The sequence below is a fragment of the Chrysemys picta genome, chromosome 10 (assembly GCF_011386835.1).
Source record: "Chrysemys picta bellii isolate R12L10 chromosome 10, ASM1138683v2, whole genome shotgun sequence".
Taxonomy (NCBI): Eukaryota; Metazoa; Chordata; order Testudines; family Emydidae; genus Chrysemys; species Chrysemys picta.
The window spans coordinates 71547335-71557406 of record NC_088800.1 but is presented as its reverse complement, the minus strand read 5'-3'; the positions used below and the strand labels follow the sequence as shown (position 1 = coordinate 71557406).

Here is a 10072-nt window from a genome sequence, read left to right as displayed (position 1 = left end):
GCCTGCCCTGACCGGGAAAGCAGCGGTCGGACTCGGGCACTCCAGCGACACCCTCCTGCAGGCTGAACCATGCCTCCCACTACACGCCCAGGACCCGCCGCCAGCCCCCTGCCGGCCACCCGCTGCCGAGCTGCAGGCACGCGGCTCCCGGTGCGAGAGCAACGAGCGGGGGCTATTGTTCGCTTTTGTTTGAAGCGGGGGAGCCTGGTGCACGCCCAGTCCCGGGCCTAGGAGGGCGGGGACCCGGCCCGGGGCCGCACAGTCAGGGGAGGGGGAGGCAGGCGCCAAGCGGCACTTGCAATGCACCCCCGGCGCTGTGCACGTGAACCCCGCGGTGAGCCCGGGCTGGCGAGCAGCAGCCTTGCAGCAGCGCCGGCGCCCCCCCGCTCGCTGCATTGCTGGGAGCAGCCATGTGTGCGCACCATGTGCTGCAGGCGGCCGGGCGCGCTTGCTCCCGATGACAATCCCGGGCGCAGCAGGTGCGGGAGGGCGGGGGAGCCCGCGGGGGCGCGGAAGACACACAGTCGCTGATGCTGGGCGAGAGGAGGCTGAGCATCGCTGCCCCTCCATGTGCTGACGGAACAGCAGCAGGAGAAGGACAACTCAATGGAGTACAACCACATCCACGTCCACAACGGCTCCCTCCTGGCTCACCACAAGTATGGCTGTGGCTTGGGATATGTACCTGTCATCTACTACAGCTTGCTGCTCTGCCTCGGGCTGCCAGGTGAGTGCCACCCTCTGCCCGGCTCTCCAGCGGCACCCCCAAAGGCTCTGCCTGGCCCCAGAGGATCGCCCTTAAGAGATGAGGTTTGCCTCGGTATATTTTAAAAGCAGAGCCGTGACTGTTTGTTTAGGAGCAATCGACTTGTCCTGACATCTGAACTCAGCCAGCAAGTGGAGAAAGTTTTTAGTCTTTAAGGAAAGATTCCGAGGGATGGAGCGGAATTATTCTGACTCCAAATCATTTTAGAATAAAAAGCAAACAGTCTTGGAGCCACTTACGCTGGAGGACAGTTGTGGGAGAGGGGGGCGGGTGTTGCACGTGCATAGAGTTATAGGTCAACGGTTAGAAAAAGACTCATCCAAAATCAAGTCCTGTTTGCAGTGTATGTTCACTGAGATCCTTTTTTTTTAATGACATATCCAAGGTCCAGCTACTGCACAGAGCTCCAAGAAAATTCTGATGTTCAGAGACTTTGGTTGTTTGCAATACAGGAGTACTTTCTTATTGGCTTACTTTCATTGGTACAGTAAAACGGTACATAGTCTCACAGATAAATGTGTGTGTAGAGGAGCAAGGCATTGTTCTGCTGTGAATACATTTATATTAAGGACAGGAATCTCTACAGATCCAAATCTACAAGACAATAATTCTGCTTTTGGATGGTATTTCTGGTTAGTTGCTTGTTTTACATCATTAGGCAAACCTTCTCTCTGTCTAAACAAATAACAGTCTCTTCCTAACATTGTTGCTAAAACTTTAGAAAAACTCCAGGCATTATCTTTAAAAAAAGAGGTGGTGAATTTCTAATTAAAGTTAAATGTTGTAATATGTGATGAGTGTGGAACTTTTAATTTTTAAATACATGGGAAGCTTGTTTTATTAAACTATGTGGATTAACATGAGACATTTCTTATGATATACTTATTAGGACATGTATTTTACATGTATAGGTAATGTTTTTTCTCTTCTCTTTAATGAAGGGTCTGTCTTCTTCTCTTTAATGGGGGGGGGAGAAGGAGGGGTTAGCAAACAGTTCCAGTTGCTTATAATGCACCTGTCCAAGTGCTCTCTGGTTCAGAACCTGATGTACATCGTCTCAGTTCTTAATCAAGTTTCCAAAATAATTAATTTGGCCATTTCAAGTAAAATGGTATTGAGGACTGGAGGGTTCAGGGGATTGGCGTTGGGACATGAAGTCGTGTATCTGTATGTTGCCTGCCCATGTGAGGATTAATTAAAAATTGTTATTGTCAGATTGCTGCTGGCTTATCTCAGACCAGCTCCCAGTGGACAAGGGTAGCTTTAGGATCAAGGTATCTCAGATTCCGCACGTGAGCAAGGAACTGTGACTCCACAGAATTCCAGTGCAGAAAGTATCTGGGCAGCTAGAAAACCAGCATGCTCCAGGAGCCCATCCCTATAGCCTGGGCAGCTAGTTAAAGAATCTAGTCAGGCCCACATGACCCACTGCTCCAGGGGTTGATCCCTCACTCACTGAAGTCAATGGCAGTACTCCACTGATTTCCTATGAGTGCAGTTGTGAGCATCAAAAGCTCATCCCAAGAATATAGACCAGAGGCTGGCTAGCCAGAAAACAAGTTCTCCCACAGAAAAGGGGGAAAGATGAGAAGTGACAACAGGAGAAGGGAAAGAGAGGAGGGGCTACTTGGTTTAACCAGGAAAGGTAGAACAGTCTGCCTCTAGAGTGTCAGTATGCCTGGAGCTTGCACTGCCATTAGACAGCACAAAACCCACCTCTGCCACAATTGATTCAGATTGGTATGTTTGTCCCAGCACAGGACAAGCACTGAGTAAGCTGTGGAGACTGAACTTTCTCACTCCTAGAAGTGGTCACGTCAGGTCAACACTCAGACATCGTGGTAGGGAAGACAGTCCGTGCTATACCAGTTCTATGGCTAAACAAAGGGCTTCAGTATCCAGAACTGCCAACCCAGCACTACATCCAGAAAAAAACATGGTTTAAAAATTACTGTTTAAAAATATCTTTAATAATGATTCCTCTTGACAAGCAAGAATAGAGGGAAATGTTAGAACTTTTTTTTTTTGTCAAGATGAATCAATATTTTTGATAATGCAATATATAGTTATATACATACCCGGGTGTATTTAAAACATCTTGTAAATGGCAAGCAGCACTGATAAAATATTAACTGATTTCTAAATGCTTTTTTTCACCTTAGCTACTTTTGTTTAGAAAATTATTCTTCAAGCCATTAGTTCATACATTTTTTTGAATCAGACAGTGAGAGCCCTGGGTCTGAACAGTGGCTACAGTACATATGAAATTGGTACCCAGCACATGAATTGATATTCACTGTGCCTTTTTTTCTCATCTATAATTAAATTTTGATGCCTGGCAAATCATAGAGAACTGGAAAGTTAAGTCCTGTATTTAGCCACAAAGCACAGGCAAGCCTCTCCACTGTGCAGCCACGCTGTGCCTCAGCCCTGACTTGAAGGGACTCCACCAGGTGGGGAGAAAAGGTACAGTTTCCATGCTTGGCCTCTGGGCCATGGCAGTCAACAATGATGCCATCGTGGAGTCTGATACTGACACCTGCCCAATAGGACGTGACCAAGACCACCTTAAGAATATACGAGTAGTAGGTTATTAGGAAGCAATGAGGTGCTACATCTACCTGAATTGGGAAGATCCTTCATGCAGACACTAGGAAATCCATTAATGAATGTTCTGCCTATACTTACACAATTGCAGATGTACAATACATTCTAATTATGAACCTACCATGATCCACCCAGGAATATACAGTTAGAGTTGCTGCATGACACAAATTAGCAAGGGTGATGTGAATATTTCCTGGAACATACATCCATTTGATTAGGAAAAATGGCATTGATAATAGTTAAAAAAACCACACCAAAAAACTGCTTGATACTATGAGCCAAAATGATGCCTAATGTAACTCCAGTGAGTTCAGAGGAGTTGTATCAGAGATACATTTGGCTTACCTTATTCAATATATGTTATCTGTAGATAATACTGGCATTAACATCCAAGAGAACTGTACATATACAGCATGCTGAGTGCATAAGAAATTCATGGATTTCATTCTGGTATTGCACTGCTGCTTTTACAAAATATTGTAGGGGTATTTGAGTCTCCTTGTCTAAATGATAAAGACCCCGAGGTTCCCTGGTTTGAGCTAGTTTGTTTTTTTGTAATTCTGAGAACTTGAAAGAGAGGAAGATCTAGGTCCTGGCCTCACACACAGACATAGTGTCTGTGCAATACCTCGTTGAAATGCAAAAGGTTAATTCTTTGCCGCTGTTTTTAAAGGTGTGATAAAATCATTTTATTATTGTTTGGATTTTTTGTCCTACTGTAAAAAGGAAATTTCTTCAGCTCAACGGCTTTGCGTGGAAGCTGCATTGTGCAACGTGGATGCACGCAGCGTGCAGTAAAGGTGCAAGAAGCCCTATCCCCTCACTCGTATGGCCCAGGCATAATTGCTGTCCCTGCTGTCAGGACAGCACAGGGATTGCTCCCTCCCTATCCTTCTAGGGGCGCAGAGAGCTCCAAAGAGGGAGGGAGAACAGGGATATGACCTCACCATACTGCCACTCCCTCCGATAGGCCTGTGGAGAGTAACTGGCACACTAGGAGGAATGAGCTATGCTGCACCCCCATAAAGAGGTATGGCAACAGATGTGCTGCTCCTGTATGCCGGAGAGCCGCCCAATGCAGGGTGGTTCCACACCACCCAAATGCAGATTTGTGCCCTAGAGGCATAGATGAGCCCTGAGGGAAGAGGAAACCTGTCTAAACATGGATGGCCAAAGGCTAAGTTATGCTTCCTGCAATATACTTTTGCGGGATATTCACTTGGGGATAGATGCTACAGACCCTCATTCACACTAGGTAACATCTTCTCACGTGAGTAATTAGCCTGTGTGACAGGAGCAAGGCTACAGAATCAGGCCCTTGATCTGCAGAATCCAGCCTCTCAATGCAGAAACAAAGAAAATGTGTGTCTGGTAGGAGCAGAGTGCACAAAGGCTGCTGGAAATGTAGTTATTTCAGTAGTTCAATGGCTAGAAAGTGCAGTGGTTTAAAGGGACAATCCCCCTACAATGTTGTTGCCATGGTTAGTGTTTTCTGTGGGTAAGGGGACGGTTTCTAGAGTTTCTCTTTGGTGGGCTGGTGGGTTTAGTGAGGGCTGCAGGGGTGGGGCTGGGGGAAACGAGCCCATTTGGCTAACAGGGCTAATGGAATTTTTTCTCGATTTGGTGTGAGAGCCTAAGGGGGGGGTGGGGGAAGCTAGAAAACATCAGTAGAGAAGAGGCGTTAGGTGTATGGGGCAGAAAGGAGAGGGAAGAATTGCTTTGAATCAGTCAAAATTAGGGCTGATGGGTGAAGAAACAAAGAACAACCAAGCTACCAAACTAGTCTCTTCTCTAGTAAGAGAGCTAGACAAGACAGCTGCAACTAAAGCTAGACAAGACAGCTGCAACTAAAGACACTTGCCCTCAAATGCCCCCAAAACACTGCTAGGAGAGTCAGGCACAAATGCAGCACTATCTCTTGAGGATGTTTGGCGATTACTCCAATTTCTGCTTCATTGGAGAGTACAGCAGCAGCATGGTAGGGTTAGATGCAATCACCTAGTCCAATTGGTTGTATACAGTACCACAGCTAGAATGGAGAAGGCAGCAGCAACAGCTTTCCCCTTATCTATGTGTAAGCGTTCCCCTTATCCAGTGGTAGTGTGCGCTTTTGGAGCGCATGCTGCGATTGCTACTCTTGTTTACACTGAGAACGTGAGCAAAATTTGGCCCTGTTATGTGCAAGATATCCAATAACACCACTGAGCTCCAGAATGTACCATTGCTTACACTATAGCTACTAGGGATAGACTGTGCTAAGTTTCAGTTACCTCCTCTAACAAGTGCTTTAGTAGAGCACTTCTGTTAAAGGTACCTTCAAAGGACCTGTCCAGCAGTGTTACAGCTTCCTGGGACAAAGAGCAGGGTTATGCAGACTCCCATGGAAACTGCCATCCTGGACTGGCTGCTTTCAGAAACAAAGTCTGCACATTCATTTCTCCAGCTCTACATGCTTTTTGTGTTCACTTCTCAAACAATATACATGGATTAAACTGCAAAATGGGGCCTTTTTAACCCCAGGAAGCAGCTTTGGACATGCTTTGCAGATGGAGCAATTCCAAAATGGGGAACCTGTAGTGAGATGCTTTGACTTTGGTGCATAAGAGCCATGGGGAGCTAAGGATGTTCCACATTTTTAGAGTGACATACTGAAGTGGTATGGTATTATTATTCATCCTTCCGATACACACAATGCACTAAGCCCAATGTCCATGCACAGAGAGCAACCAGTATCCCTGTCTGGAAGCACCTATAATCTAATAAAACAAGCAACAGCTGAAGGATTGGGGAAAAGGTTACAATACATTAAAAAAATTAAATGCATGCAAATCAGCTGCGGCCACCACCCAATAGCCTATCCATTATTGGTTGGCTGATTTCTAGGAGGAATTTGAAGGAGGAGAGGGTAACAGCCTGACAGGTCAGTTCAATGAGGGTAATCTATGCAGATGGGGGGCTGCATGAAAGAGGGCATAGAGATGATTGTGGGAGGAGAGATCGGGTAGTCTGTCAAGGCTATTCATCATCATAGTCTCCTAAGGCCATTGCACCGGCCTCAGTGACCATAGTTGATGGCGTTACATGAGGGTTGTGTAGTGAAGTTCCCAGATAGGGCTCAATCCTGCAAATCCACGAATCTCTGGGGCAGCGCCAAGTATGGTCAGGGCGTGTACCCGTGTGTGTGTCGATGGAGAGTTTGAGAGCATGGTGTGCTGGGGTGTGTTGGCCCATCCTGGCAACCTGGCCAAAGAACATGCAACGCTGCTTTTGAATATAATGCCTGAGTGAAGGAAGGCCAGATCTTTGTGAGATTGTGACATTTTGCACAAAGTCAAACCACTTTATGCTCAGGATTTGGTGCTGACAGTGCCTATTGAATGCCTTGAGCCGCTGCAAGTTTGCCTGTAAGCCGGTCCGGGTTTCTGACCCGTATAGCAATACAAGTAGTACTCAGGTTTGATAGATTCTGACCTTTAGTCTCAGGATAAAGATGTTTTTGCGTCTGTAAGCGAAACATGGACTTCATGCAGGAGGCAGCAAGACCTATTTGTCAGAGAACGTCTGGGTTGCTGCAACCGTTTGAAGTCTGCTTGCAGTCAAGGCTACTGGCATTGGCCAAGTAGAGAAGGGAAGAGATGGTGTAGGAGGGGTGGACACATCACAAAGGGAAGAACTGTCCAGGGTCTTGAAGATGAGCACAAGAAATCTTATGATGTGTAAAAAAAAAAAAGAGGAAGGGAGGGATCTTAACTAGTATAATGAGAGGCAAATCAGGCCCAATTATTTCAATGGGAGTTGAGGCACCTAGCACCTGGAGGGATCAAGCTCAATGTCTTTAAAGTGTAGCCTTCCTTGCAATACACTTCTGGAATGGAAAGAGGAGACTTGGACAGGTGTAGTTTTTTTACCTACCTAAATGCTAAAGGGTGCAACACAGTTAGCATGATAGGCAGCATAGTGCCAATGGCGTGGGGTGGGGGGCATACAAGGAGGCTGTAGTTTTGTCAGTGTCATTCACAAGGAATACACAGCAAATACTGAAGTGGGCAGTGGTAGATGTATGTTTAGCATAGTCCTTAAAAAGTGCATTTGAACTATGAGGACAAATTTGCCCCATCCATTCTGGATTCTCTGCATCTGGTAAATTAAATCCTCTTCAGACACAGAAAATCTCAGAACAGCCAATGAGAACTGTTTGCTGGCCACTAGAAGTATGAGGGACATGCAAACTCCACTGCATGTTATTCAGCAATCAACACATAGTATTCCTGTTTCCAGGCAACTGAGTAAAGTGCATTGGATCCTTTTGTATCTTATAGACCAGGGGTGGGCAAACTTTTTGGCCTGAAGGCCACATCGGGATTCTGAAACTGCATGGAGGGCTGGGTAGGGAAGGCTGTGCCTCCCCAAACAGCCTGGTCCCCGCCCCCTATCCGCCCCCTTCCACTTCACGCCCCTTGACTGCCCCCCTCAGAACCTCCGACCCATCCAACCCCCCCTGCTCCTTGTCCCCTGACCGCCCCCTCCCGGGACCCCCTGCCCCTAACTACCTCCCGGGACCACACCCTCTATCCAACCCTGCCCTGCTCCCTGTCCCCTAACTGTCCCGACCCCTATCCACACCCCAGCCCCCTGACAGGCCTCCCGGGACTCTCACGCCTATCCAACCACCCCCTGCTCCCTGTCCCCTCACTGCCCCCCTGTCCCTTATCCAACCCCCCCGCTCCCCACCCCCTTACCATGCCGCTCAGAGCACCATGACTGGCAGCTGTGCGCCCGGCAGGAGCTTGCAGCCCCGCCGCTCAGAGCGCTGGCGGCACAGCGAGCTGAGGCTGTGGGGGAGGAAGAGCAGCGGGGGAGGGGCCAGGGGTTAGCTTCCCCAGCTGGGAGCTCAAAGGCTGGGCAGCATGGTCCCATGGGCCATAGTTTGCCCACCTCTGTTCTAGACTCATAGATTTTAAGGTGAGAAGGGACCATCGTGATCATCTAGTCCAGGGGTAGGCAACCTATGGCACGCGTGCCGAAGGCAGCACATGAGCTGATTTTCGGTGGCACTCACACTGCCAGGGTCCTGGCCACCGGTCCGGGGGGCTCTGCATTTTAATTTAATTTTAAATGAAGCTTCTTAAACATTTTAAAACCTTATTTACTTTACATACAACAATAGTTTAGTTATATATTATAGACTTATAGAAAGAGACCTTCTAAAAACATTAAAATGTATTACTGGCACGTGAAACCTTAAATTCGAGTGAATAAATGAAGACTCGGCACACCACTTCTGAAAGGTTGCTGACCCCTGATCTAGTCTAAGGGTTCTCAAACTTCACTGCACCATGACCCTCTTCTGACAACAAAAATCACTGCACAACCCCAGGAGGGGGAACCAAGGCCTGAGCCCCCCGAGCCCTGCTGCTCTGGGGGTGGGAGGCAAAACCAAAGCCTGAGCCCCACCACCTCAAGGAGGGGGGCCAAAGCCCCAGGGCGTCAACCCCGGGCAGGGAGCTATAACCAGGGGGTGGGGCTCAGGCTTCAGCTTTGGCCCCAGCTTCAAGCCAGTCTAACGCCAGCCCTGGTGGCTCCATTAAAACGGGGTCACGACCCACAGTTTGAGAACTGCTGATCTAGTCGGAACTCCTGCACATTGCAGGCCACAGAACCTCAGCAGTGTTTTTACAGTGTATTCTTCAAATAGGCCCCTAACCTCTGGCTGAGTTACTGAAGTCCTCAAATCCTGGTTTAAAGATCGCAGATCGCAGGTTTAAAGAGAATTCACCATTTACACTAGTTTAAATCTGCAAGTGACCCATGCCCCATACTGCAGAGGAAGGCAAAAAAACCCTAGGGTCTCTGCCAATCTGACCCTGTGGAAAATACCTTCCCAATCCCAAATATGGTGATCAGTTAGACCCTCAGTATGTGGGCAAGACAGGAATCATATCAACGTAACTGCAAGACAGTAATACTACAGGAAGATTTGCAAATGCGGGAATGGATCTATGCTGTGTTCCAAACTGGAAGAAAGAACTCAGTTCAACCATTGTTCATTAAATGGAGTTCACACAATAAATGGGCACTAAATTCTCCAGCACCCATTTTAGTCAACGGGAATCTTTCCATTGACTTTAATGAGCACTGGATGGGGCCCAAAGCGTGTGTATGGTACCCTGTTTAAGCAGGGGCAGAGAGTGGATTGGGCAGCACTTCTGACTGGTATGAGACTAAGACAGTAAGAATAAGTGACTGATCCAGTAGCTTAGCCAACAAAGAGATGCTGAGAGATGTTATACTCCATTAGGTAGGGCGAGTGCATAGAGACGGACAGAACTGCTGCATAAGCGCTTGAAATGAGTTACTTTCAATGGCAAAATGATTGTCTGTTTTTTAAAGAATGATGGATGCTGAGAAAAAAATAGATCCGTAGCAATCATCCTGCACAAAAAAGGGTGACAGGAAGGAGTGTGTATTAGAGACCTTTAGTCTGGTCAATATGTCTGGGGAAGTGTCTGCTAAACTGTCCCCAGTTGGACTACAAGGTCACTGGAATGAAAGGCAGCATCCATGTTATTTCAGAAGGGGACATCATTGTGAATCAGATGTACAGTACAGAACACAACTGCAAATTTCTGGACATATGAAAACAAGGGGTATTGTGTGTTTTTTTGCCAGGTCAAGGACTGAGTGGGAAGCAGTGGTGTT

General features: G+C 47.4%; 1 protein-coding gene across 1 annotated transcript in view; it reads left to right on the top strand.

The window, feature by feature from the left end:
• Nucleotides 1–432: 432 nt before the first annotated feature.
• GPR139 (G protein-coupled receptor 139) overlaps nt 433–10072 on the top strand; it is a 28384-nt gene continuing 18744 nt past the window's right edge. Inside the window, exon 1 of the mRNA XM_005304758.4 lies at nt 433–727. Coding sequence (XP_005304815.1) covers nt 607–727 — 121 coding nt within the window. The 5' untranslated portion in view covers nt 433–606. The remainder of the gene's footprint in view (nt 728–10072) is intronic.